Genomic DNA, 25,551 nt, shown 5'->3' with positions numbered 1-25,551 from the left:
TCTTCGGCCCGGGCTTCGGACACTTTAAGCTTCCGTCTTCCCAAGAGTACCTTGCTGCTGAGCTTGGCTTGAATACACGTTCCGTGACCTTGCATGTATGTAAGCCTATCAGCAATAGCACATATGTAAGTTCATCCGATCTCAATAGTCTTCTCTTGATTGCGATAACTATTTCAGTTTTTGTCCGGCACCGGGCAAACTGCTGGAATTTTTCAGACCACTATCGGAGCTATGCAATGCACACAGTCATACAATGGGTGCCTCGAAGTGCATCCTCCGAGATGAAGTTATCACGTCACATCAAACAAGTGCTTCTAGGAAGCCGCGTAGGCGAAGACGCTCAGTTGACAGGGCCCATCATCGGTTGTCCTTGACACTTGTTCCATCCGGTTAGCCAGGTATAATAAGCCAATTGTATTAAAGGTGATTGGACCCATTTGGATGTCATCTTATCATTGAAGCACTGTGATCCTGTTCACGCCCTTCGTGTCTCTGGACGCCGGATGGTCACCCAGGAGCCGGAGTCTTTGCTGTGAACGCACCAGTGCGAACCTCCTACTTTTCAAATTGTGGCAACGTATTAATTCCGAGATCCACTTTCTCGATGGTCATTCTCACAAGTTGCCTTCTTGGAAACCCCTGGAAAGGACCCGCAATGCTCGAGACGATAAAAGGCATTGGGATTGAATGTCGAAAACTTCGCACTTCATCTTTTCCCTACGCCCAGCAGGTAGTTTCCCTTCGCGGCTTCAGAGCACAATGTCTACCAAACCTGCCTTGGCTTATAATGACGCAGAGAAAGGGACGCTGGATGTCCGCTCTCCTCAGCTTGCCGATCTCGCCAAGAGTGAGAAAAAGGCAGCAGACATCGATGTGTTCGCCGTGCAGTCTCTCAAAAAGGATGCACCGGTGACCCCCTCAAACGTCGCGAAGCCACCGCCAACCCCAAAACCGGCGAAGAAGAGGGCCCCCTTGTGGGTCCTCTGGGTCATCTGGTACAATAGTTACAGGTATGGGATTCTTCGACAACACACATAGTCGAATATTCATCCCCTCTATTTCATCAAGGCGATTCTTCACTGTTATTTTTATAGTGAACTGGATTGGAATCGGCTTTACGATCGCTGGAAAATGGCCATACGCTGCAGCGTATCCGGGTGCTTTGGTCGTTGGTAACTTGAACGTAGCGGTCCTCGTGCGTAACGAGATCTTTGGACGATGCCTGTATTGGTTCGTCAACACGTTCTTCGCTAAGGTTCGTGATATACATGTTTTTAGCACTTCCAATCGACATTGATGTATTTTCTATCATAGTGGACTCCCCTATGGTTCCGTCTTGCGTGTACCTCTACTCTGCAGGTTAGTTTGAACTCCAAATAATGAGTCGAGGAGCTGATGGTTCTTCGCAGCATCTTGGTGGTATTCACAGCGGATGTGCAATCTCCGGTGTGGCTTGGATCGTCGTTATGGTCGTGCGTCAGTACAAGACCAAGTACATGAATGATTCGATCCTCGCTTTCGGTACGGTCACCACAGTTATGTTATTCATCACAATCTGTGCCGGTCTTCCGTGGGTCCGCAACACACACCACAAGTAAATAGTTTTTCGGCTACTCTTTGGTCACAGCGTTTCTGACTTTGGCACCTAGTGTATTCGAGCGCAACCACCGTTTCTTCGGGTGGACTGCCTTGATTATGACCTGCAAGTTCAACCATCTCTAATGTACGAAAACACTGCTAATTTTTTCGAAGGGGTGCACACTATTGTGACCAATGCCTACGACATCGGGGACGGAACGTTCGACCGCATCGGTTTACACGTTGTCCAACAGCAGGCATTCTGGTACAATCTCGGAATGTCCGTCTTGTAAGTACCGCAATTTGTTCCTTTTCGATTGCGTTATTCATCGTGATTGCAGCATTGTCCTGCCTTGGATATGCACGAGACACGCCAAGGTCGACATCGAGCTGCCCTCTCCAAAGGTCGCTGTTCTCCGCTTCGAACGTGGTATGCAACAGGGTCTCCTCGCTCGTATCAGTCGCAGTGCTGTCAAAGAATATCACGCTTTCGGTATCATCTCGTAGGTGTTCAGTGATGTCGCTACGCGATCCTACTAACTCCTCACAGTGAGGGTACCCATGCCAAATATCATTACCTCATTTGTGGTGTGCAAGGTGATTTCACCAAGAGTCTGGTCAACGACCCACCGAGAAGGATCTGGACTCGTGAGCTGAAGGTACTACAGCTCAAAGGTTATTTTTCCGATCAGATTGCTGATCACTTTTTCAGTTCGCTGGTGTCTCCAATACATCAACGCTTTACAAACGTGGTATTCGTATCTGCACCGGAACAGGTCTTGGTGCTGCCCTTTCTACTTGCATCCAATCTCCCTACTGGTGAGTGCCTTTACCCTCGCACGTTATACTCTAGCTGATCACGTTAACAGGTACTTAATTTGGATCGGTAAGACAATTTGAAACGCAGGAATCCCATCATATAACTGACGTGTCGGCTAGGCTCCGATCAAGAGAAGACATTCGGCCCGACCATTAGTGGCCTCATTCACAGGCACGTTGGTCCGGAGCGTCTACTCCTCTGGGACTCCAAGACACGTGGTGGCCGTCCGCCCACCATGAAGATCTTGAAGGAGGTATACGACTCCTGGCAGGCAGAGGTCGTCTTCATCACTTCCAACTACATTGGTAACTCAGAGATCCAGCAAGGTTGCAAGGAAGCCGGTATTCCTGCATTCGGTACTCTTTGGGACTTCGTGAGTGATCCTCTAGAATGTTATTGCTAATGGAGCTGAAGAGCATATGCTTTGTCAGTAATTCTTCCGACAAGTTCTCTTGCATTGGGCGTGGGACGTGTCGAGCGCCAGACCATCCACGTCTGTTTCTCATCCCTGTGTATCCTCTGTACCTCCAGGAAATCTTTCAACTATGAATTTTCGAGAACCAAGTTAGCCGGCGCATCAAGGTTCCTTTTTTCCAACTGTGACCGCAAGTGGTGCTTGCTGGCGCATACGGCTTGGCCAAACAGAAGGAGCACCAATAGAGTTCGCTCGTCGAATGGACGCCTCTCATATTTATAAACGGAAACATCTTTATATAACTTTTACGTCACTGCCCTCTCATTTTTATAGCATGTTCGCTGTTGCGACTCGCGTAGCCATGTATTCCAAGTCTTATTCTGTCTTATTGGTGCCATAAATCATTAATTATTCGGTGGTAACAGCATATTCCTGGAGCAATCGCATTACATCATTAGAACATTAGGGTGTGCTCAAGAACCTCCCCAGGTTTTCCCATCCAATTCCAACGACGGTTTGTATTGATGGATGTGTTAGGTTCCAAACGAACTCCACGACGAGCGAGCTCAGTCATCACGCGTGCTATGTTGCGTGTGTCCTGTTGGAAGAAATGACAGTGTGAAAACGACCAAGAATATCAGCAAGGCGCAGTTCCAGGAGGACGATGAGTACTGACGTCGATACCGCTGTGCAGGCGGCCTTGAAATGCCGGTAACCCGAGGGCTTCCAGTTGCTGTGGTATGTTCAATGATCGAAGATGAGAACGTGCTGCGAGCTGATGAGAGTATCATGAATGTGAGTACTGCGCGAGTTCACGGCGACAGAATTGCAAAAAAAAAGTTACCTTAGCCATGGTTTCTGGATTGCCGGAGGCAACTGCCCAAACAGAGACAACCCTTCTGACATCGAGAACATCCCCTTTGAGCCACGGTGGCATAGGCGCCTGACAAGTAATAATCAGATGCATGATGATGTATTTATTTTACGTGGCTCGTAGATTACTGACTTTTGATATAAAACACTGCTTCACGACGAAATCCCTTACATCAAATGGTCCGTCGCTGCACCAGCAGAAGCGTTGTATAGGTCTCCCGCTCTTGGGATCGATCAAGCCATGACGAGCCAGAAAACGGGCAAACATCTTCAGAACCTTCTGGAAGTTTGGGGCCGAGTTGACTTGAGCCTAATTTTCAATATCATGACGCGAAATCATCAAAGCAGAAACATGACACGTACTTGGGTGATTCCCGTTAACTCCGTGCAGAACTGCGACAGTTGAGGTCTCCATGTGGGCTTGACAAAGCTGCGAAACTCATCTACAATTTCCAGCTGACAAGCTTTTCCTAGGTTCGATTTATCCTTCCACCGCATGAGACAGACGGGCCACTCCTATGTTGGCGTCACATGGTCAGGAACCTGTGTAACATAGACTCCATGCTAATAGTGGATAAGACGAACTATGATTTCATTAGGCCACTCAAAACCGGCCCCCTCTTGGCAGGTAGCCTCAACGTCTAAAACAAGGAAGGCCTCGTAAGGTTGCTTCACACGAGCATCTTGTTTCTGACTGATTGTCACGTTGAGATCTTCTTGATCTTGCGAAGATAACTTTGTTGAAGTCGGTCGGTCAGATATTTGAGAATACGAACGATGATACATCGGAGGGATTCCGTCTGAACCGTTTAGAGACGCTTGGTGGGAGGGAGAACTCCCGACAGGTGGTGCAAGTAGTGAAGAATACTCTTTTGACTGTTTTCCGCGGCGTAAAAAGACTATTACAGACCAGATAACAAACGAAGCGAGAATAAGTTTCCAGTAGGTGGTCAGAAGTTGAATTAGGGATGGGAGGAAGGTCATAAAGGACGACAGAACGTCGAGGTTAGGGCTTGCGAGCTGCATGGCTTTAGTCTTTAGGCGCCTAGGCAATAGACGCTTGTGGTATTATTGCGTGCTGTGAGGTCATGTATGCAAGTAAAGGAATTATTGAGCAGGCCTGCTTCGGCACCTTCCGACAACATCGCAGAGATCGCGGAAGCAGAAATATTTCTTAGGTTATTGGCTAATTCTCAAGCTTGTTTTCGTCATTGTTCTCACCGCTACCTCTTGCAAGCTTCCTCTCACAAGCAGCATGAATGGTCAGCGAGGCGATGACTTGGACGATGACTTCGTGCCAGATGAGCTCGTCGCTACTTCTGACGAGGAAGATAATGGTCCAGGCGATGATATAAGTGGTCTTCTCAGTGCGGATGAAGATGTCGAGGAAGCGGAGGCTACTATCAAAGAGAAATCAGCGACAGAAAAGAAACGCAAGCGGAGAGAAAAGGAAAAGGAGCGCAAGGCCAAGGTTCGTATGATTTATCGGCTCGTCGGTCCTTCACCGACACATTATCTTTCGCAGAAGAGGAAATTGGCAGAAACAGTCGAGGTTATCGAGCCTCTTTCAGTGGCAGCGCAACCTGCTCACAATCTTGCAGACTATTTGTCATCTATGCAAGCCAAAGCTTTCCCTGCAATGTCTGGGATAGAACTCGGGGACGTCATGATTCCCGGTGAGCTCAACTGCATTAGTCTTCGGAGGATGATCTCATTTTAACAACCAGACAGAATCATCGATAGCGGACACGACGCTATGGACGGGATCGAGATCATTAGACCATCTGGTTGAATTCATTATCGAAGGTACGTTTTCCAATCTTACATCCTGCAAACCTGTATTGATGTGTGTAGTTCTTCCGGCGCTGCACACTCGGCTATCGCAAAGGTCTAAAGTTAATGGAGCTCCCACCTTGCTGTTCATTGCCGGAGCCGCACTCCGAGTTGCTGATGCGACCAGAGTTCTCAGGGATAAGAGACTGCGTCGTGAGAAAGGTGCAGATGTAGCAAAGTTGTTTGCAAGGCACTTTAAGCTGGAAGAGCACGTTTCTTATCTCAAGAGGTCAAAAATTGGTTCTGCTGTTGGCACTCCTGGAAGAATCGGGAAACTACTATGTGAAACTGGTGAGCTAAATACTACCTTGGAAAACAATATGTCTGAAACTTTCTCAGACGCCCTCTCGGTAGCTCAGCTCACACACATTATCTTGGATGTATCATATCAAGATACGAAGAAAAGAAGCTTGCTTGATATCCCAGAGACTCGGGACGAAGTATTCAGAACTGTCCTTGGGGCGCCGAAGGTACTCAAGGGTATTCAAGAGGGGAAAATCCAACTGGTGCTTTTGTAGTGGATCCCACAATCATGAGGGAATTAAGTTTGTTAAAAGTACGATAACACAATCTATATGTATAATGAGAGGGAGCACATCGTTTAAAAGCCCTTCGGGTTGACTCTTAGTGTAAGCTAGCAAGTGCAATGTTTCAATATACAACGCGCGCAGGCAACAGGGACGAACTCACTCTGGTCCACTTGGGTACTTTGTGAATGCCTTTGCGATAGCCTCGTGAAGTCGCACTGAATACCGTATATTTATCTTTGGGATCCATCTCGTGCTCTTTGGGCAGCTGCAGTGCCTTTTCCTGAAAATACATTTAAGTCATATAACACATGGGGAGAACAAGGCGACTGGCTCACCAATGCGCCGCACTGTATTCCACTTGCTCTGACTGTTTCAATGACTGCGTCGACTTTCTTCAGACGAGCACGCGCATTGGCTTTTCGCGTGATTGACAGCTTCCATGGTGTTTTCCTGAACAACGGATGGTAAGAAAACGCTGCTGGATGTGCTACAAGACTTGCCAGAGTAGACCGCCCAGATTTACCGACGTAGGTCGGAAAGCAAACATTTTGTGTGCAAGTCAGTCAGTTAACTGGAAGCAACTTGAGTTATTGCCGACGTCTGCCGAGCCCATGATTTAAAGCTCCGATAAGACTTGGTGAACGAACGAGCGGGTCAAGGCTTCTCATCAACGTCGCCCACGTCGACAACAACCATGGCAGTAGAAACGCAAACAATGCCTGTCATGAACGGACACGCCTTTACTGGCGATGTCGAAATGACAAATGGCACCCGGGATCCTTCATTCAGGTTTACCAGTGGACTCATCTTGCCACCCCCAGAAATCAAATGTAAGGTCCTTCCATCATATAGTCTTCGTGCTCTGAAATTTGCCTCTTTGTAGCTGTTATCGACAGAACAGCATTATTCGTCGCTCGCTCTGCGAACCCACCTCAGTTTGAGGATAAAATTCGCGAAAACCAGCGTCAGGATCCAAAGTTCTCGTTCCTCAACCCCGCGGATCCTTATCATGCTTACTATAGGCATCGCATGGAGAAGATTGATGCGGGAGAGGAGCTGGAGGATACTTCACAAGAAAAGGAAAAGACGGACGGGGTAGAAGAAATGCCAGTAGTTCCAGAAGATCTCGGCGTTGAACCACCTCAGTCGCAGTTTGCTATGGATATGCCCAATGTTAGCCATATTGACTTGTGCGTCGCCTCCCATGTTCACAAGAACGCCACTAATGAATTATGCTAGAGATATCATGAAGCTGACTGCCCTTTTCACCGCCCGTCGCGGTCGGACGTTCTTGGCGACACTTTCGCAGAACGAGGGACGGAACTATCAGTTCGACTTTCTGCGACCCACGCATTCTCTCTTTGGTTGCTTCAACCGCCTCGTCGAGCAATACCTCAAAATTTTGTATCCAGGTAAGGAGATGTTAGTGGAGTTGAGTAACCGGGCGCAGGAGGGCGCGAAGGGGACAACCTTGGAGCAGTCAAGAAAATACGCCCGTTGGGAACGCTTGAAGAGGGAGAAGGATAAGAAGAGACAGGATGACCAGGAAGCAGAGAAACGTACGTCATTTCCCCTGGTCTCGACAAACATTTATGATTGTTTTCTTTAGGCGCATTTGCTGAGATTGACTGGCATGATTATGCAATCGTTCAGACGATCGATTTCACGGTTGCTGATGCAAATTCAGAGCTACCTCCGCCAATGAGCGTGCAAGAAGTGGAGAGCATGACGCTTGCTCAAAAGAGAATGGCCGCTATGATCATGGAAAATACTGCGGATGAGATAGAAGCTCACAAGGCTAGAATGGCCGCAGCAGAGGCCGAAGCAGCTGCAGCTGTCAGCGGCGCTGGGATTGGGGCTGTTGAAGATGAGGATGCCGCAATGGAGCAGAGTGATGACGAGGACGATGAAGCGCAACAGAGGAAGAAGAGTGAAGACGAGGAGAGACTGAGGGAACTTGAGCGCGCCCGCGCGATGCAAGCAAGTGCCAGTATCTCAGGACCCATGAAGATCAGGACAGATTATGTTCCAAAACGTATGTTATCAGTGTCATTCCTTCTGACTATTAACTTACCCTTGAATATTACAGTTGGTGCCAAGAAGGGAGCTACTCTCACGACGTGCACAATTTGTGGACAGCAGATTCCTGTCGACGAACTTGATGAGCACATGCGTATTGAGCTGCTAGATCCCAAGTGGAAGTCTCACCGTGATAATCTCGAAGCTCGAAAAGCCCAAGCATCCGAACTTCTGCGTGGTGCGAACGTAGTTTCATCACTCAAGAACTTGGCCCGTACACGTGTAGATATTTTCGGTGCTGAGGCTGATGAGGAGAGGCGTAAGAAAGAGGAAGAGGAAGAGAGGGAACGCCGAAAAGAGAGGGAGAAGGTTGTTTGGGATGGTCACACTGCGACGAAGGTTTCCACGATGGACAAGTATTCGACCAACGTCAACTTCGACGAACAAATTGCTGCCATCCATCGTGCAAAGGGTCTTGGACCCCAGGACGCCAATGCAATTGGCCCTGGAATTGGCCCTGTGTCGGCACCTCCACCCGCAATGACGGGTCTTCCTCCTCCTCATGCTTCATTACCTGCCCCTCCTGTGCAATCATCAGGGTCTGCTTCCTACTCTTCCGCTACTGTGTCATCTGGCCCACAACCAGCATCCGCATATCCCCCTCAGGCTCCACCAGTTATGCTCCCACCCCTTCACTATCAAGGCCTCGACTCTGCGCAACCGTTCGGTTACCAGCCCCCTGCTGCTGGCATGCATCCTTCTCGCATGGCTGGTATGATGGCTGGTGGTACGGGAACACCGCCACACGCGGGTATGGTGCGCAGCGCAGATGAAATGGAAGGATTAGAAGAGCAGCCTGCTATCAAGCGACAAAAAATCGCGAAACTTCCTGGTGGAGCCCTGTATCCCGAGGCAGACTGGATTGGAATGCATCCATACACTATATCTCTCTCTGTGCAACTTCCCAACGATCCGTCCAAGCCCGAGTGGAAGCTTGATGGACAGACAGTCACGGTGTCAGATCTTCCTCTCACTCTGTTGGTTTCGACGCTCCGTGATCGTATAAATCAAGTCCTGGGCAGCAATCTTCCTCTTTCGAAAGTTCGAATATCGTATGCGGGTAAGATGCTGACGAATACGAGTACTATCGCGAGCCATAACTTGGAGGATGACGATCTTGTCGTGCTTAGTATCACTGCTGCTAAAAAGAAGTGATCCCTTGCCAATCCTTGTACATTTATTTTGGTAACATAGCATGAATAATTCTATGAAGACGTGATGTGAGCCGTGATAATCGCTATATAATACAACACAGTACAAGTGAATAAACTAAACCAAGATGAAATAGGTTACAGTTGACCAGTGATCTAATGCGTGAACGATGTAGTGATGGAAAGACAAGCGCTTGGACAAATATACCCCAGATAATATCCAGATAAACATAAAACCCAAATAAACAACCCGCGATGACGCTGAACTCACACCCGAGTGTCCCGCGCGTCCGGCAATTGCAAGTCAGAGGACTGCAAGTCAACAGGAATAACGGTTGGTGTTGAAGGAGACGACCATGAACGACTCGGATACATGGAAGATCTCGGTGATAATGTGGCACGGCTCTGCTCCGAAGACGAGGGAGGCGTACTATCTTGTGATGTCTGCGCTGAAGTGACTGCCGACGACCCGCTACGTTTTATATTCTCCCTTCCCAATGGTACCATGTCTCTTAGCCATTCGTCATCCTCCCTAGAAGGTGACTTCAGGAGGGTTGATTTTCGACGAAATACGCTAAACGGTGACGACAGATGTGGTGAATCGGCGAGGGAAGGGGGTACTGGCGTGGGATCGCACTGCTTTGGGATATGAAGTGATACGGATCTCCCTTTGCGGGTGTTTCGAGAGGGACCTTCTGGCATTCTTGACGACAGCGACCTGCAGCAAGTCAAGAGACGACTTGGAAGAGAACGTGCTAGATGACGACTTGAAGTTTAAAGGCAGGGGGTCTGAAACTCGTTTGGCTGGTGCAGTCTGGTCCAGTTCATTTCATAAATATATCATACTTATCACGTAAGTGACGTCGGAGGTAAACCAAATATAGTATTAATAACTAAATAAAGCAAGATCTGGTACTAGATAAAGTTAATGACCCTCCGACCAGGCAACTTCCGGGCGCAACGCCTCCAAGCCGCACAATATAGAAAACTAACGCTCACTTCCCCAGGGAATCCCCGCAGCAGGGTCAATGACCAATTTATGATTCACCGACTGCTGGTCGATTCAACCCCAGTTATTTATCCGAGGTGTGTCAAGAAACCATCTAGAGCGTATAGGAGCGGTTAAACTATATACTTACAGAGTCCCGAATATCAAATATCAAATGCTAGTTGTGTCATGCCTCATCACAAAACCCGACGGCAGAGTAACGCTAAAACTAACACCAGGAGCACGCAGATAGCGGTATCAAGTATTAGGGGAGGCCGGTGCGGATTACGACGCATAAATTGCGCAGTTCCACGTATGCGATGTTGTGTCACTTCTTCGATCCTGTCGGACCGAGGAATAGGAGTGGGTATCACGCTCTGTTGAACAACTCTGACGTCTGGGGTGATGGTAGGCGGCGGCAATGACACGTTTTCATGCTTCGATGGTCCCTCCTCGGGGTCCGGGAGATGAGTAAGATTTGACTGGCTACATTGTGGACAGACCCACTCCCGTGACCTGAATGAGTGACGTTAGATCGCACTGGTGTAATCTAGGCCTATGCTTACAGTTGGGCCAGACGCTTGCGTTCCGAGACGGGATATTCGACGGAACCAACACCGGCAGCCGCCTGACCCTTCAGAGGGAAGAATCCTTGGAGTCCGATGATAGCTTATGCAAAACGTAAGGGGAAACGACGCTGACTCAAAATGTAAAAAAATACCTGTGCGAACACCCCATGCAGGCTGCCATTCCTCTTCGTGGTCTGGGGTGTCAAAGGTTAGTTAATAGCTCAATGACGCGACAGGGGATAACCCACAATTTGTAAAGCTGATGCATATCTGATGGAGGGTAACCTTAATGTAACTCTAGTATTATATAGGCAAAGGGCTTACCTTGGTATTCAATTCGAACCGCCCGTTTGGTGTGAGCATCATTAGAGAAGGTGGTCGGAAGGGGTATTCTGCTGGAAGTACTATTCGGAAATGGTACAGACCACCTTCGAATTCTGTACCAGCGGGGCCACGAAGCGTGCAATGCCATTCCTGCAATGTATCATTCGATATTCCAATACGCTACCGAGAGATGTTACATACAAAAATATCATTCTATGGTTGCAGATGCATATGTGTCAGTGGAGATAACGGGAGCGCGCGTAAGGAGCGCGCACCTCAAGAGGAACTGCATGGTAATCGGTGCAGGGATCATTTGCAAGTTCCCTCGCCTCTTGCATTATCCGCTTTACAGCTTTATGGAAACCAGTCAAACCTACAGTCATAGGTAAGTAGAATAGTGTAGCACACCGGAATTGTTCTTGTTGAGCGCAGGCATCGCCTTGACGCTTCAGCTGTAGCAAGAATAATGTGTAGACTTGCAGTTTACGACTATGCCAGTGGTCAAGTAAGCTGTCGCTTCAAGTTGGTGGGTCGTGGATATCACCCAAGGTGTGGACGTGTCGGAATTCAGACGCTTTGGCTATTGGCATTAACCTATTAGTACTGAGGTCACGTGCATTGAATTTTCAGGTGTTTTGCAGTACTGACAGTTACTTTAGTCTGCTCTCCAAACCCTGCCTTATTCTGCTTCCGCCTAAACCTAGACGTTGATTCTGGTGTGTAGTGTGGGTTGAGCATTGTTGGTAAAAAGTACGGCATAATGACGGTGCATATCGCCAAAGTCAAAGTTAGACCTCGCAAAAGTGCGTCGCATCATCCTCCCGGCGCAGGCCAATTAACCAATGTCATGTGCAGATCTACCCCCCGAGCGTGTGTGCTGTGGAGCTTTCAAATATGCTAGGGTGTTGGGCAGCAACAGGCGACATGTTAGCAAGCAATCAATGTCAAGCTGCGGCTGAGACTTTGTTTCAATGCATGCGAACGGCAGTAAGTGCTCTCTGGAACAGGCGTGTAAAACGTATTCACCGTCATAATTTGCAGCCTGTCCGCGGCAAACAACCTAGATCTTCGATAAATTACCACCTCGCTAGACTGGGCAGAAACTCGAAATAGTTTTACTGCTTCTATGATCTGTAGTTCCCCATGCCCAACAGTTCGTCGCGCAAGTTCCGGAAATGTTTGGTCAATGTGATCCTACGGCGTGGCACGGCGTTTTACTTGCTCGCGGTGAACGGGGAATGTTCCTTATTCGTTCACCAGAAAACTGTAGTCCCTCTTGAATGTGCAAGGACATACCATCGTAAATGGGTCCGGCGAATTGCACATATCTTTGGATATCGCGAACGTCAAGTCTATCTGGTTTTTCTCTAAGCTCCAGTTCTCTGAGGTCTCGATGATTTACTGTCCCTAACTGCGGCAGGAAAGACATCGTGAATTCTCAGGCATCATGTACTACGAACTTCGTTTACTGGGGTACACGCTTCCATTCGTCGTCGACCCTGCCATCATTATCCTTTTAACCATCGACGCTCACGCGTGTGCCGTCTGTTAATCCCCAGTGTCACTAGGTGTCACTAGTACGTATGAATAATTGACAGCGTTCGCGAGTCAGAGAAGTCCAAGCTGTAAGACTAATGTGTCGACGTCTGTACTTTATGTGCATAAATTACTGTTACATAGAAAGCATATGCATGCGAATGCGACTGAGACTACGATGTTATTGTAGCATAATACAGAACAAACGAGATCGCAAGAAAAGGAGAAAAAGAAAACACAAGACTAGATCGCGACGAGAGCGAGAACGAAGGCAAGACGAAAGATGCCAAAATACAATGGAAATACTATCGGGGGCTTTTCAATGGCTTCGGAGAAGACATCTGCGTAGGGGCTTGGTTCGCCATCTCTTGCTGTCGTTGCCATATTAATTCTGCCCATAAGGGATTCGGCGGGATGTGACCGACGAGCGCACGGAATACATCAAGCCTGACAGGAGATATGAGTCAGATTGCGTGCGTAAACAAGTTTAGACATACCACTTCGCCTTCTCGTCATCCGTGTCCGCAAAGAAAAATATTTCCTGATTTCCGGGAAATATGAGACGGAAGGAACGCTCAACCGCGAACATCCCGTCATAATCATCTACGGACCGAGCTCCTGGACTGACAGCGCTCGTACGTGTATCTTGGTTATCTTCGACCGCAATGGCTTTCTTGAGGTTGATGGTAGCTGTTGCCTTCTTGGTGACATCGTTAAATGCAACAAGGTTCGCGCCGATCACCCGAAGTCGTCGACGCCGCCATGTCTGCAGTGAAATTAAGTGACTATTTACAAATTGAAGAAAAATTCGCTTGCCATGCAATCTCCTCCATTCTGCGTCAGCGTACCCTCAAAGTACGTGACTTTATGCCAGGCGACATGTCTTAGACCTCGATGGCATTCTTCAAGACTCTGCGGAAGCTGATTGCTCAGAACGCCAGGTAGAGGTGGAAGTCTAAACATCTGTAACACGATCTCTCCCAACTCCATAGTAGTTGGACCCCCTGAAGCTTCAATGCGCTGTCCAATTAGTGGGTAACTAGTCTCGAATAGTCGAGTATCACATCTCGCAGCTACATCTTTGAAGGAAATTAATGCACGTGCGAGGGTTCCATCTTGTTTTAGGTACCGCGCGAGATTATCTGGGAGTTTAAAAGGAGGGGTAGGTGGAGGGGGTGTCGCACGAGGTTGTTTTTTAGGTGATGATGAGAAGAAGCTGAGCATGCCACCCCTAGACTTGGGTGCGGATATCGTGGGTTGCACAGGAGGCGCAGGTGGTGGCACAAGAGCTTGAGATTGGGCGTTGATGTGTGCATCACGACGGACTTTGAGGGTAAGCGTGAACTCCAGCTTGCTGTGTTCAATCCTGTCGCCGGATTAGCACGACTATTAAAATTAATGACGACGAACTTACAGCTCAAACTCTTGGTCGATGCGCGGATCTTTGGATAGACGGATTTCTGGAGTAGTGACAAAATGTATTCCGTTGTTCAAGGTACATGTGAGAGCTGTAGCTTGCTGGGGCATGGGCACTTTCAAGCCGCGAACACCAAGGACTGCAAACCAATGATCTCATGAGCTATAAATCCCTGAAGCATAGAATTTTACTGACCCCTGACAAACACCTTGCCGTGCGCTTTCCCAGGCTTTTCCATCGACCTGTATTCCTTGATTTGCTTGGAATATTCATTCTAGAACATGAAATATCAGAAAAATTTGTAGGGGAGAAAAAATAATCAATTTACCATGTCCGATGGCCGTCGGACGGCCTTCCATGCCTTGCCACCGTTCACATCACCAGCAAGTGACATATGAGAGACCTGCTCAGCATCTGCCGAAGCAAAAATCGCCTCATGCTCCCGGATGCGGTATTTCTGCTCAAATGTGAGCACCTCAACCTGGGTCAGGAAATTAATGCGCTCACCCCTTTCCTATGCTCAGGATCAAGTTTCTTCAACTCCTTGGAGATGCTGTCAGCCAGAAGGTCGCCTTCACTGTCAGAGATACCGAGATCGAGGAGCATATCGCTTTTTGTCAGGGCCCCAGCGTCACCAGTACTCCGACTCCGCCGACGTGAAGGTCTGCCAGCGGGCGCTGCACGGGGCGGGGTATAATACCCTAGCGACTCATCGTCGTCTCGTCTTCGCGCCGCACGGCGCTTCTCGAGTATAAGCTCCTCTCTATCACGTATGGCATGTTTCGATGGCGAATCAGGCCGCTCCTCTGCCAGCACGGGGCTGCTGAATGCCGGTGCAGTATATACTATCGAGTCCGTCGCCGCGCGCTGCAACGGTGCCGCCCGCGGCCGCACGACATGGTTGTCCATGGACATCGATGTATCAAAGTCCGTCTCCGTGCGCATGGACTCGTCACCCGCACCGAAGCTGTCGTCGAATTGCCCTGCTCTGGTGCCTTCTGTGACGGACTCGACGCGCATGTGCGTGAGCCTTCTCGGGCTTGAGCTGGCACTCGCCGTGCCCTTGACGTCATCCATGAGTCTATCAAGGGCGGAGCGCATCTCGCTGAACTGGACGGAGTTCACCGAGTCGCCGAGACCTGTGCCAAGACCAAGGTCGAAACTCGCATCAAGAGACAAACCCATGTTCGTAGGCGGTGGAGCAAGATGGGGAGGGATGGAGCTCCTTGAAGCGTCAAGATTCGGGGACCCCTGCTGACTTACTGCAACAGCCGCAGAGTTGAACGTGCATTTCTCTGCAGTTTGGATGGTCGCAAGCTCCGCGCTGATATCCGTCATCATCGACATCGACTCGACGCGTTTCTCTCGCTCTGGATCTTCTTCAGTCTCTGCATCAGCGATGATGATTTCCACCTGGAGAGAGTCGCGGGACGCGGTTTGTCGAGGCTGGGTATCGGTGTCTTGCTCAGCCGTACCGCCCGACACCAGAGGACTGTCCGCAATGGGGTGGCGCGCGAGGCGCGTCTGCATGTCGTCGTCGAGGGTGGAGTGCGTCTCGCCGAGCTGCACGGAACTCATAGAGTCACCACCGAGATCAAAGCTGTTGGTGAGATCAAAACTTGTATCAAGAGATGAACGAATGCTCGTAGGTGGTCGAGAAAGAAGTTGGGTGGGGCTCCTCGACCGTACAACGTCGGGATTCGGCGACTGTCGCTCTGCAGCTCGAATATTTGCAAGCTCGGTGCTGATATCCATCATCATCGACATTGACTCCTCGTGTTTCTCCTGTTCTTCGTCTTCTTCAATCTCTACATTGGCAATGACGTTGCCCACCTGGGGAGAGTCATGGCACTCGGTTTGTTGGGGAAGTCGTGCGTCAGCGTCCTGCTGAGACGTGCTGCGCAACGCCAGAGGACTATCTGCACTGCGCTTCCGCATGAGGCGCGTCTGGATATCCTCTCTACTGATGCGTGTCCTTGGGGCGCGCCCTGCGCTACCATCACCATCAAGGGAAAGACTAGGCGAGCTCGCGGACTCGCAGAACGGGGAGCTGATGCGTGTCCTTGGGGCGCGCCCTGCACTTTCATCAATGGAAAGATTAGGCGAGCTCGCAGACTCGCAGAACGGGGAGCTTTGGCGCGGAGCAGGCGACTCCGGGTGGACGGCTGGTGGAGCGATAGGTGAAGGGAGGTTTTGAGGGGAGCCTACGAACTGCGAGAGCTCAGAAGGAAGTGAGTCGAATATTGCGGCTGTCTGACCGCTGTGATCAGGATTGCCATAGTCATCTTCATCGGAATAGAAGGTATCATCTTGGCCTTCTTCGCGGTCCAACTCAAAGACGTCACCATCCGGGCAGATGGTTGGTGGACTGACGGGTGAGGGAAAGCTCAGAGGGGGGTCTACTAACTCTAATATCTCAGAGGGAAGTGAGCCGAATATTGCGGCTGCGTGTTCGCGGTGATCAGGATCAGGGGTGCCATAGTCATCTTCGTCAGAATAGAAGGGATCGCCTTCGCCTTCTTCGCGGTCAAACTCGAGGACATCACAACGCTCATCCCAGGTGACAGTTTTTCGTCTCTGGCGCTTGCGTTCGAGGGAAGGATGGTCAGCAGTTCGAGGACCATGGAGGCGTTTGGTGACGAGCGAGGAACGAGTGGGAGTGATTGCTCTAGGAGGATTCGCATTTCTAGCTGGAGACGGCTCAGGAATTGGTGGGATAGGGATAGGGGTGGACTTGGGGGGTACTGGGGGTGGTGGTATCTCTTCATCGGCGACATGACGTTTGAAAGGGCTCTTGGTTACAGGCTCTTTCTCTATGAGTCCCTGGTACACTTTGGACTGGCGGCGCTCTCGCTTGAGGGCAAATGGACGCTCGTTCTCAGCTTGGTCATGCATAGAGTCGGGACGGGGGCGTTTCTCGCCACTGACTCTGCGCGGCGTTGGTCTTGGGAAAGCGACGCTACTTTGGGAAGACGTAGAAGGTTTGGATGGTGTTGGGATTTGAGACTTGAAAGGAGATTTGGAGACAAGATTATTGTTTCTGAGATGTCTGTAACTGGAGGAAGATCGACGAGCAACAAGAGGAAAATTTGGTTTAGAACTATCCCGCTTTGAAATTCTAAGGGGCGTTGTTCCAGTGCTAGTTATTGGTGACGAAGATTTGCTCCAACCCATGGCGGAATTGCGAACGATAGATGATTGAACAGGATCAGACGAAAGAAGGCGATCCAGTGGTTGGGGGGACACTGTGGAATGTCTTTGTGCGCTCATCATGAGCGCTTGGATAATATGGCGTCGTCGCCGTCGTGAGCGTTGTGCTCGAGAGTGAGCTCGTCGTTGGGGTCGTTGAGCGCTGAGCCTCGGTTGTGGTAATGAACAGAGTTAAAGAACTCAGTCAACAAACTACCCGTGGGAATTCTACACTACGCGTCTGTGCACGTGATCGCGAAGTTCACCTTCAGCCGAGTTGGATGACATGCCAAGTAAAAACTTCTTGAAGAGGACTTAGCATCATGGCATGTTAGTATCTGGGCCTTGAAAGAATGAAGATAGTTGCTCCTTCTTTTAATGGTATATCGCGATTGTAGTAAGTGCTGATGTCTTAATGCACCGAAATCACTGTTATCATATCGATTTTAGCCCCAGCAGCACTTTTGGACTTGACGAAGACGACAGCAACGGTGAGGTTGCAAATCTTTCGACCAGCACTGACTTCTTTTCACGACCGTCTCCGATTCCAATACCACCTTGTACAATGTCGAGGTCGGTCCTTACCAAGCAAAACCCGTTATCAGTTGTGACAAATATGGTCATTTTTCAGAGTGTCAAACGCGACCCATCACCTCCTATGCACAGATTCACACCCACAATGTGTGTGCTGTAAAACTCATAGGGTGTTGTAGAGCAACAGGCGATACGACACTAAACGTCAGGCTGCTTATGTTTCGATACATGCGGACGCCAGTAAGTGCTCTCTCGACGAGTGTATTTCACAACCTAGCCTGCCCACGGTAATCACCTAGATCGCCGATATATTAATACCACCTCGCCAAATAGTCATCCTGCTTCTATTCGTTGTTCCCCACGCCCGAAAGTTCATGAACGTTCATGCATGTACCACGCGAGTTCCAGCAATGCTTGGCTTAGCCATTCAACATCATGAGACGGCAATCACAATGCGCATGCACCTCCCGTTCATTTTCTCGCTCTTGCTGAGGGGAATTTACTCGCTGAGTTATTGGGGGCATTCTAGCGAGCGAGAATCGAGAAGACCTACAGGCTGGCACTCACACGGGTGTGGGTTACTGGACCATTTTGTATTGAATGACTTAACGCCCGCGGAACATATTTAGGCAGATAATAGAAATGGGGTTTCTTTCTCGTAAGTAAGCGGGCATCGCTCCGTGCTGGGCGGACTTTAGTTTCCTCCATTTTCAAGTCAGCGCCGCAGTCAACACTCTTGAGGTGCGTGTAGAACAGCTTTTCAAGCGTGCATTTGCAGCATTGAGGTAACGTTTACTCCTTCTGACGACAGTGCAGTGACACAATGCGCACTGCGTGTGCAAACGCGAAGCTGTGCAACGCTAAGCTCCGAATTGGAAAGCGGTCCGCTTAACGTCACATTTGGTTCATACAAATTGGGCTCCTGTCCACACGAAATACCCCACTTATCCCCCCTCCCCAATGAGAGTTTCATGTCCAACCATAGAAAGGTCGCAGTGTTTTGGGACTATGGTGGGTTTCCACTTTAACGCTTCTGACAGCTCATGGGGTACATCCTCTGCCAGAAAATTGTAGTCCTCCGTTAAATTCACAAGGACATGCCATTGTAAATGGCATCCGACGAATTGCGCATGTCTTTGGAAACGTAACGTCGTTCAAAGCATACCTCGACATATCCTCGGTATCCTTGCAGTCTCCCAAGTCTGTCGGGTTTCGCTCGGACCTTCAGTCCTCTGGGGTGTCCATGATTGACTGTCCCCACAACGGCAAGAAAGACGTCGTGGACAAGATGATTCTCGGTGTGTATTCCGTAAGGCGTCCGTAGCGTGCACTATGAACTTTGTTTGCCAGTGGATATGCTTACATTTGCCGTCGATAATCCGTCACCGGCAACCATCATCCTGATAGCCGGTGACCGGGATTATGCTTATGCTGTATCAACCCTCCGCCTTCGACAGTATACCATCGTTCTCATCGTGCCTCCAGCGCCCAATATTCCCCAGTGTCTGGAGTCTCAAGCCTCTGTCGTGGTGGATTGGAACTTTGCTATACTTGGAAAGCGCACAGAAACCGATACGTCACCCGTGCGGCAACCCTATCGCAACCTCGACGAGGATATCGTCGAGCGGCTGTCACGCGAAATCCGGGAATTGAATGAGGATCCTGCTGTGACCCTCCTTTCTTCGGCTCCTCCCGCAACATCTGCCCATACGCAGCGCGTCAGTGCAGAAGAGCTGTTGCAGCCATCGGTGTCAGAACGGAATACAGGCACAGCTTCAGGTGGTGCTGCTCAGCCTGCCTCGACGTGCACGCCGAAGAAGGTTGCTGGCACAATCCCTCAGATGCCTGCACGTCCTAGGTTCGGTTCTGTGGCGTCGCGGACTAGATCCGCAACACAGTCGACGCAGACTATCCCAGACATCGGCCAAGGCTTAGCCTCCCCTTTTAAAGAGAACGATAAACTTTCAGATGAAAGTTCCGCAGACAATTTCGTTAGCACAGCTAATGAGATCCAGAATGCGACTCACGATCCATTCGCTAGCACAGTTGCCCAACTCGAACGCAACTCGAACGGGCCTGACTTATCCCCTGCCATAAGCTTCGGGAACTTTCCACCATCTCCAGTGCCTGCCGTCCCGTACAAATTGGGTCTGAAGAGCCCTCGCCTCGCCTCTGCGTCGCACACCCGCACCATCTCTGGATGCACGCCCATCTCGTACGGCGAGACACCCCAGAGAGTCGTGCCTCCTGCAGTGCCCTCGTCGCCTGCACCCTCACGCAGATGGAATGATGACGTTACTGCACCGCAGTCAACGAACACCGGCTCTGTCTCAGCCATTATGGACGATTATGTCCTTCCATCAGACGAAGCAGCGCTTAGGAATGCCTTTGGACTTGATGATGAAGACCGAGATGAAGACGAAGATGATGATGATGATGATGATGATGATGATGATGCTGGTGATAATGAAGACGACAACAGCGACGAAGAGGTTGCAGATAGCTCAACCAGTCCACCTCCGACCGAGGTCGATGATGACTCGCACGCGTATGTTGTGGTCTCTGCCGAATCGTTCTCCGATAATGGCTGGCGTGCTGGCATTGCGAACTCTCCTTCTGCCAATGGCACTTTCCCTACCACTCAGCCTTCTGTAACTCCTACGTCTCCGATATCATCGTCGGCATCGTCTCCGTCAACACCATCTTCGCTGACTTTGAGTGACTCCGATTCCAACGTTACCTCGTCTGACGTTGAGATCGGCTCCCAACAAGCAACTTCTGTTATCAGTGATAACAAAGACAATTCTTCAGGGTGTCAACCGCCTCTTATCGAGTCCGTCGAGGATAAGGTCCGACGCCTGACACCCTTACAATTCCTGCCGATGATCAATCTGCTTTTGCAGGCGAGGTCGAACGGGATTATGACGCCATCAAGGTCCGTCATCGCTGTTGACTTGCTTCGGCTCGACAAGGAGGTATACCAGCGCGCCGGCGTGACCAAGTTCGCGCAATACACCGCGCTAGCAGAACAAGCTTCTCTCATCGAGCTTGGTAGGAGTGAGGGCTCCCCATGGATGGCGCTCCATCCAAATTTGTTGAGACAGGACGTCGAGTCGGGTGCACCTGAGTCATCATCCACCCCTTCGACTGTCCATCGTAACAACTCTCCTACACCACAGGACAACACTCCTTATACCAAGACTCCAACTCCATCTTCACCTATGCCATCATCGAGCACCGCGTCGCCGAGACCACCCACACTAAACCCAGACGCTCAACCTTTTATGACAGCCGTACCGATCCCGCTTTGCTTCCAGCCACTCGTTACCTGCCTGATGAAAGTTCACAGTGATGGGATAATGCATCCCCTTCCTTCAACGGTTGGCCTAGTGCTTGGACCCGCGGTATATTCTCAAGCTGGCACGTCCAATCTGAGGGAGTATCTTGCTCAAGCGGTAGACCATGGTGTTGTGGAATGTGGATGGGCCGGTGGTAATGCGTGGGTGAGGCTTCATATGGATGTGCTGAGTGGAAAGCGTTATTGCTAGCTTTGTTTGATGTCTCTATGTGTTACGGTTCAACTCATTATCTGTTGTATTACTAGTATGTATACGTAGTGTGAATCAAGTGATTCCGTATGGTGCTGGATTCGTTCAACCATTCTGCACAATATGCCATACAAACACAAAAAAAAACAGTCGCCAAAGAGTCGCACGCACACTGGTCCCCGTTGCCGAGACGTATCAAGTTTCTTTTGGACCAGCTATGATAACCAAATTGGGTAACGAAGCGCAGATGCCACACGTTGCCGAAACCTTCGCGCTCGCTGTGAACAACAGCGAGCTTAATATGCCATCGTTCCAGCACATATTTTCATAGTTTTTTTCACTGTACCATATAGTATATCATCAAATAATAATATTTCCGCTATATGAGACCTCAGAAAGCTGAAAATTAGTGTACATGAACGTATGAATGCTATAGGGGAAGTATACACCCATCTCATGACCCAGGGGCCCCAGAGCATGAGTGCTTCCTCTACAGCCTTGCTACAGTAACCTTCTATAATCAATACTTCACTTTTTGGGCCAACTGCCCTTTCTCCACATGCTGTGTGCCTGTACAAGCTTTCAGAGGTCTCACACAGCGAAAATATTATTATTTGATAATATATTACATGATACAACGAGAAAAAAAAACACGAAAAAATGTGCTGGAACGATGGAAATTTTGAGCTCGCTGTTGTTGACAGCGAGCACGAAGGTTTCGGCAACGTGCGGCACCTGCGCTTCATTACCCAATTTGGTTATTGGAGACAATAAAATCTCGGCAACGATATGTGTACTTGTGTAGTGTGTCAACGACTCTGTGTTTTCGGTGAGTGCGGTACACTAATATTGTTATTGCCAGCACTGCAGCAAAGTCTGCCGAAGGCAGTATAACTAGAGACCAGGGTCGGGAGCTACCCATTGGCGCCAGTGGCAGCTTGCTTGCACTCAATCCTTCATAATTAGTGACTGGACACTAGACCCGTAATCAGTCTGGATTACGTCTTTGAGATGTTAAGAGCTTACTCATGGTCACATAGTATATATCAGTCTGAACGAGAGCAACAAGTACTTCGAGAGTCTTCGACGCATATGATCATAAGTACGTCCGGCCCGACCGGCATGTGGCAAATTTCAAACTCCTCGCTTCGCCCTGCCACGCCACTCGACTAGTCCGTGGTAGTATACGCCAGGCTGGTCACGAGCCTATAAACTGGACACATGAAACTTCCGATTCCAACGAGTGCGATGGAATGACTTGATATCCGCGGAAGACATTTGGGCTGGGCCTAGAACTTCGTAGGACTGCGTTTGGTCCTCCCTGCCAGGGCGCGAGCGCTGGAGGATCTAATGAAACTTGAAACAAAGAGAGTAAAAGTACATCCGGAGTGGTTCCGAAACCGTACTTACATGTGAGTGAATGCTGCGAGCAGAAGGAAGGGAGGAATAGAACAGGGTGCTCGAAAAATATTAGTACAGCTTTATAACGAGACGACGAGAACAAGACTACTGTAGCCAAACTGTAGCTACTACTGAAAAACGAGACGTACTTAACGGGACGACGAGGGCGAGTAATTCGAAGAGGCAAAGAGCCCCTTTCCCTCCGGTTGCATTAGGTAGAGGTCGAGCCGAGACTATGGCACAACATCATTATAGACTTATATATATAAAACTATTAAACTCTATGACTTTGCTTTTAAGTCGGCGACGTCGTAGAAGAAAGTATTTCGCGAGATGCCACCGTGGACATATGTAGAACAGAAGTTGCACTTGCAGCTCGAGTGACATGAGTGCAGCAGCAGCGAGCGCTACACGCCCCGAAATACTAGTGGAAAGCGGTCCGCTTAACGGCAGTGTGGCACTCGCGTGAATTCAGGACCTGCAGGCACCTTACCAGTCTTATCTCCCCACCAATGAACCATAGAAAGGTCGCTGTTTTCTGGGACTATGGTGAGTTTCTACGTAGCCACTTCGGCACCCTCATGGGCTATATCCTGCATCAGAAAACTGTAGTCCTCCCTTGAATTCACAAGGACATGCCATTGTAAATGGCATCCGACGAATTGCGCATGTCTTTGGATATGTAACGTCGTTCAAAGCATACCTCGACATATCCTCGCAGTCACCCAAGTCTGTCGGTTTTCGCTCAGACCTTCAGTCCTCTGGAGTGTCCATGATTGACTGCCCCCATAACGGCAAGAAAGACGTCGTGGACAAAATGATTCTCGGTGTGTGTTCACTAAGGCGCTCGTACCATGCACTGTGAACTTTGTTTGCCAGTGGATATGCTTGCATATGCTGTCGATAATCCGTCACCGGCAACCATCATCCTGATAGCCGGTGACCGGGATTATGCTTATGCTGTTTCAACCCTCCGCCTTCGACAGTACAACGTCGTCCTCATCGTGCCTCCAGCGCCAAATATTCCCCAGAGTCTGGAGTCTCAAGCCTCTGTCGTGGTGGATTGGAACTTTGCTATACTTGGAAAGCGCACAGAAACCGATACGTCACCCGTGCGGCAACCCTATCGCAACCTCGATGAGGATATCGTCGAGCGGCTGTCGCGCGAAATCCGGGAATTCAATGAGGATCCTGCTGTGACCCTCATTTCTTCGGTTCCTCCCGCAACATCTGCCCATATGCGACGCATTAGTGCAGAAGAGCTGTTGCAGCCATCGGTGTTTGGACCGAATACAGCAACTTCAGGTGATGCAACTCTGCCTGCCTTGACGTGCACGCCGAAGAAGGTTGCTAGCTCAATCCCTGAGATGTCTGAACGTCCTAGGTTCGGGTCTGTGGCGTCGCGGACTAGATCCGCGACGCAGACTGTCCCAGACATCGATCAAGGCTCAGCCTCCCCTCTCAAAGAGAACGATAAACTTTCAAATGAAAGTCTCGCAGACAATTTCGTTAGCACAGCTAATGAGAATCAGGATGCGACTCACGATCCATTTGCTAGCACAATTGCCCGATTGGAACGCAACCCGGACGGGTCAGACTTACCCCCTACCATAAGCTTCGGGAACTTTCCACCATCTCCAGTGCCTGCCGTCCCGTACAAATTGGGTCTGAAGAACCCTCGCCTCGCCTCTGCGTCACACACCCGCACCATCTCTGGATGCACGCCCATCTCGTACGGCGAGACACCCCAGAGAGTCATGCCTCCTGCAGTGCCCTCGTCGCCTGCAGCCTCACGCAGACGGAATGATGACGTTACTACACCGCAGTCAGCGAACACCGACTTTGTCTCAGCCATTATGGACGATTATGTCCTTCCATCGGACCAAGCAGCGCTTAGGAATGCCTTTCAATTTGATGACGAAGACGAAGATAAAGACCACAACAGCGACGAGGAGGTTGCAGATAGCTCAACCAGTCCACCTCCAATTGAGGTCGACAATCGATCGTGCGCGTATGCTGTGAACTCTGCTGAATCGTGCTCCAATATTGGTTGGCGTACTTGCACTACGGACTCTCCTTCTGCCAATGGCACTCTCTCCACCACTCAACCTTCCGTAACTCCTATGTCTCAGATGTCGTCGTCGCTGACTTTGACCTGTTTCCGATTCCAACGTTACCTCGTCTGACGTTCAAGTTGAGATCGACTCACAACAACCAAGGTCTGTTATCGGTGATAACCAAGACAGTCCTTCAGGGTGTCAAGCGTCTCTTGTCGAGTTCGTTGAGGACAAGATCCGAGGCCTGACACCCCTACATTTCTTGCCGATGATCAATCTGCTTTTGCAGGCGAGGTCGAACGGGATTACGACGCCAGCAAGGTCCGTAATTGCTGTTGACTTGCTTCGGTTCGACAAGGATATATACAAGCGCGCCGGCGTGACCAAGTTCGCGCAATACACCGCGCTAGCAGAACAAGCTTCTCTCATCGAGCTTGGTGGGAGGGAGGGCGCCGCATGGATGGCGCTCCATCCGAATTTGTTGAGACAGGACGTCGAGCCACATGCACCTGAGTCATCATCCACCCCTTCGACTGTCCATCGTAACAACTCTCCTACACCACAGGGCAACTACTCCTTATACCAAGACTCCAACTCCATCTTCACCTATGCCATCATCGAGCACCGCGTCGCCGAGACCTCCCACACTAAACCCAGACGCTCAACCTTTTATGACAGCCGTACCGATCCCACTTTGCTTCCAGCCGCT

The 25,551-nt window shown here is 49.8% G+C and overlaps 13 protein-coding genes across 13 annotated transcripts; 7 read left to right on the top strand and 6 right to left on the bottom strand.

Annotated features, from left to right (window-relative positions):
* Positions 1-421: 421 nt before the first annotated feature.
* EDB91DRAFT_4605 (uncharacterized protein) lies at positions 422-2,952 on the top strand. The gene is made up of 12 exons (XM_041327340.1): positions 422-1,010; positions 1,069-1,255; positions 1,315-1,359; positions 1,410-1,594; positions 1,650-1,702; positions 1,753-1,867; positions 1,920-2,081; positions 2,129-2,237; positions 2,291-2,397; positions 2,448-2,464; positions 2,518-2,771; positions 2,830-2,952. Exons 1-12 carry the CDS (start codon positions 688-690, stop codon positions 2,830-2,832), a joined length of 1,560 nt encoding a protein of 519 aa, XP_041184114.1. The 5' UTR covers positions 422-687; the 3' UTR covers positions 2,833-2,952.
* Positions 2,953-3,267: 315 nt separating this feature from the next.
* On the bottom strand, positions 3,268-4,712 carry EDB91DRAFT_1076351 (ribonuclease H-like domain-containing protein; the record flags this gene model as incomplete). The annotated part of the gene is made up of 6 exons (XM_041314862.1): positions 3,268-3,411; positions 3,490-3,546; positions 3,658-3,756; positions 3,820-3,996; positions 4,050-4,202; positions 4,272-4,712. The coding sequence occupies 6 exons, from the start codon at positions 4,710-4,712 to the stop codon at positions 3,268-3,270; spliced, it is 1,071 nt and encodes a 356-aa protein (XP_041184113.1).
* A 229-nt stretch (positions 4,713-4,941) lies between these two features.
* EDB91DRAFT_1192052 (U3-containing 90S pre-ribosomal complex subunit-domain containing protein) lies at positions 4,942-6,153 on the top strand (the record flags this gene model as incomplete). Its single annotated transcript, XM_041320546.1, has 4 exons — positions 4,942-5,157; positions 5,212-5,362; positions 5,418-5,492; positions 5,541-6,153. 4 exons carry the CDS (start codon positions 4,942-4,944, stop codon positions 6,035-6,037), a joined length of 939 nt encoding a protein of 312 aa, XP_041184112.1. The 3' UTR covers positions 6,038-6,153.
* EDB91DRAFT_4680 (mitochondrial 54S ribosomal protein YmL31) lies at positions 6,079-6,697 on the bottom strand. Its single transcript, XM_041327362.1, has 4 exons — positions 6,550-6,697; positions 6,385-6,499; positions 6,210-6,329; positions 6,079-6,153 (listed from the first exon to the last, which is right to left on the bottom strand). The coding sequence occupies exons 1-4, from the start codon at positions 6,594-6,596 to the stop codon at positions 6,121-6,123; spliced, it is 315 nt and encodes a 104-aa protein (XP_041184111.1). The 5' UTR covers positions 6,597-6,697; the 3' UTR covers positions 6,079-6,120.
* Positions 6,698-6,723: 26 nt separating this feature from the next.
* EDB91DRAFT_1212714 (Pre-mRNA splicing factor PRP21 like protein-domain-containing protein) lies at positions 6,724-9,339 on the top strand. The gene is made up of 5 exons (XM_041320767.1): positions 6,724-6,879; positions 6,933-7,239; positions 7,289-7,608; positions 7,659-8,084; positions 8,139-9,339. Exons 1-5 carry the CDS (start codon positions 6,744-6,746, stop codon positions 9,281-9,283), a joined length of 2,334 nt encoding a protein of 777 aa, XP_041184110.1. The 5' UTR covers positions 6,724-6,743; the 3' UTR covers positions 9,284-9,339.
* Positions 9,340-10,086, bottom strand: EDB91DRAFT_1091642 (uncharacterized protein). Its single transcript, XM_041316702.1, has one exon. It carries the CDS (start codon positions 9,979-9,981, stop codon positions 9,547-9,549), a length of 435 nt encoding a protein of 144 aa, XP_041184109.1. The 5' UTR covers positions 9,982-10,086; the 3' UTR covers positions 9,340-9,546.
* A 10-nt stretch (positions 10,087-10,096) lies between these two features.
* On the bottom strand, positions 10,097-11,750 carry EDB91DRAFT_1091639 (UBC-like protein). The gene is made up of 8 exons (XM_041316701.1): positions 11,569-11,750; positions 11,436-11,512; positions 11,362-11,373; positions 11,161-11,310; positions 11,085-11,106; positions 10,989-11,030; positions 10,834-10,936; positions 10,097-10,783 (listed from the first exon to the last, which is right to left on the bottom strand). Exons 1-8 carry the CDS (start codon positions 11,594-11,596, stop codon positions 10,465-10,467), a joined length of 753 nt encoding a protein of 250 aa, XP_041184108.1. The 5' UTR covers positions 11,597-11,750; the 3' UTR covers positions 10,097-10,464.
* A 170-nt stretch (positions 11,751-11,920) lies between these two features.
* EDB91DRAFT_1041793 (uncharacterized protein) lies at positions 11,921-12,273 on the top strand (the record flags this gene model as incomplete). Its single annotated transcript, XM_041312950.1, has 3 exons — positions 11,921-11,967; positions 12,030-12,147; positions 12,202-12,273. The coding sequence occupies 3 exons, from the start codon at positions 11,921-11,923 to the stop codon at positions 12,271-12,273; spliced, it is 237 nt and encodes a 78-aa protein (XP_041184107.1).
* Positions 12,274-13,001: 728 nt separating this feature from the next.
* EDB91DRAFT_1233131 (uncharacterized protein) lies at positions 13,002-14,223 on the bottom strand (the record flags this gene model as incomplete). Its single annotated transcript, XM_041321076.1, has 4 exons — positions 13,002-13,143; positions 13,194-13,462; positions 13,513-14,062; positions 14,111-14,223. The coding sequence occupies 4 exons, from the start codon at positions 14,221-14,223 to the stop codon at positions 13,002-13,004; spliced, it is 1,074 nt and encodes a 357-aa protein (XP_041184106.1).
* Positions 14,224-16,618: 2,395 nt separating this feature from the next.
* On the bottom strand, positions 16,619-17,383 carry EDB91DRAFT_1041310 (uncharacterized protein; the record flags this gene model as incomplete). Its single annotated transcript, XM_041312915.1, has 1 exon — positions 16,619-17,383. A coding segment is annotated over one exon (765 nt), but the record flags the coding sequence as incomplete, so codon positions are not given.
* A 177-nt stretch (positions 17,384-17,560) lies between these two features.
* EDB91DRAFT_4560 (uncharacterized protein) lies at positions 17,561-18,506 on the top strand. Its single transcript, XM_041327314.1, has 4 exons — positions 17,561-17,699; positions 17,753-17,875; positions 17,934-18,076; positions 18,136-18,506. Exons 1-4 carry the CDS (start codon positions 17,681-17,683, stop codon positions 18,463-18,465), a joined length of 615 nt encoding a protein of 204 aa, XP_041184104.1. The 5' UTR covers positions 17,561-17,680; the 3' UTR covers positions 18,466-18,506.
* A 301-nt stretch (positions 18,507-18,807) lies between these two features.
* EDB91DRAFT_1041344 (NYN domain-containing protein) lies at positions 18,808-21,384 on the top strand (the record flags this gene model as incomplete). The annotated part of the gene is made up of 4 exons (XM_041312918.1): positions 18,808-18,847; positions 18,901-19,134; positions 19,187-19,699; positions 20,327-21,384. 4 exons carry the CDS (start codon positions 18,808-18,810, stop codon positions 21,382-21,384), a joined length of 1,845 nt encoding a protein of 614 aa, XP_041184103.1.
* A 2,022-nt stretch (positions 21,385-23,406) lies between these two features.
* EDB91DRAFT_4430 (uncharacterized protein) lies at positions 23,407-25,158 on the top strand. The gene has a single exon (XM_041327286.1). It carries the CDS (start codon positions 23,640-23,642, stop codon positions 24,969-24,971), a length of 1,332 nt encoding a protein of 443 aa, XP_041184102.1. The 5' UTR covers positions 23,407-23,639; the 3' UTR covers positions 24,972-25,158.
* Positions 25,159-25,551: the final 393 nt, after the last annotated feature.

The sequence above is a fragment of the Suillus paluster genome (genome assembly GCF_016628075.1).
Source record: "Suillus paluster strain FC165 chromosome Unknown EDB91scaffold_1, whole genome shotgun sequence".
Classification (NCBI taxonomy): domain Eukaryota; kingdom Fungi; phylum Basidiomycota; class Agaricomycetes; order Boletales; family Suillaceae; genus Suillus; species Suillus paluster.
This window is presented reverse-complemented; position numbering and strand designations above follow the sequence as displayed.

Coding starts and splice junctions, on each gene's coding strand:
- EDB91DRAFT_4605 (XM_041327340.1), top strand. CDS start 688: ATGTCGAAAACTTCGCACTTCATCTTTTCCCTACGCCCAGCAGGTAGT. Junction 1,595..1,649: donor GTCCGCAACACACACCACAA/GTAAATAGTTTT, acceptor TTTGGCACCTAG/TGTATTCGAGCGCAACCACC. Junction 1,703..1,752: donor GACTGCCTTGATTATGACCT/GCAAGTTCAACC, acceptor ATTTTTTCGAAG/GGGTGCACACTATTGTGACC.
- EDB91DRAFT_4680 (XM_041327362.1), bottom strand. CDS start 6,596: ATGTTTGCTTTCCGACCTACGTCGGTAAATCTGGGCGGTCTACTCTG. Junction 6,500..6,549: donor AATCTGGGCGGTCTACTCTG/GCAAGTCTTGTA, acceptor TCCGTTGTTCAG/GAAAACACCATGGAAGCTGT. Junction 6,154..6,209: donor AAGTACCCAAGTGGACCAGA/GTGAGTTCGTCC, acceptor TGCACTTGCTAG/CTTACACTAAGAGTCAACCC.
- EDB91DRAFT_1212714 (XM_041320767.1), top strand. CDS start 6,744: ATGGCAGTAGAAACGCAAACAATGCCTGTCATGAACGGACACGCCTTT. Junction 7,240..7,288: donor AATGTTAGCCATATTGACTT/GTGCGTCGCCTC, acceptor GAATTATGCTAG/AGATATCATGAAGCTGACTG. Junction 7,609..7,658: donor TGACCAGGAAGCAGAGAAAC/GTACGTCATTTC, acceptor TGTTTTCTTTAG/GCGCATTTGCTGAGATTGAC.
- EDB91DRAFT_1091642 (XM_041316702.1), bottom strand. CDS start 9,981: ATGCCAGAAGGTCCCTCTCGAAACACCCGCAAAGGGAGATCCGTATCA.
- EDB91DRAFT_1091639 (XM_041316701.1), bottom strand. CDS start 11,596: ATGCCTGCGCTCAACAAGAACAATTCCG. Junction 11,031..11,084: donor ATGCATCAGCTTTACAAATT/GTGGGTTATCCC, acceptor TTGACACCCCAG/ACCACGAAGAGGAATGGCAG. Junction 10,784..10,833: donor CGCAAGCGTCTGGCCCAACT/GTAAGCATAGGC, acceptor TCACTCATTCAG/GTCACGGGAGTGGGTCTGTC.
- EDB91DRAFT_4560 (XM_041327314.1), top strand. Junction 17,876..17,933: donor CCACCTTGTACAATGTCGAG/GTCGGTCCTTAC, acceptor GTCATTTTTCAG/AGTGTCAAACGCGACCCATC. Junction 18,077..18,135: donor TTCGATACATGCGGACGCCA/GTAAGTGCTCTC, acceptor GTAATCACCTAG/ATCGCCGATATATTAATACC.
- EDB91DRAFT_4430 (XM_041327286.1), top strand. CDS start 23,640: ATGCACTGTGAACTTTGTTTGCCAGTGGATATGCTTGCATATGCTGTC.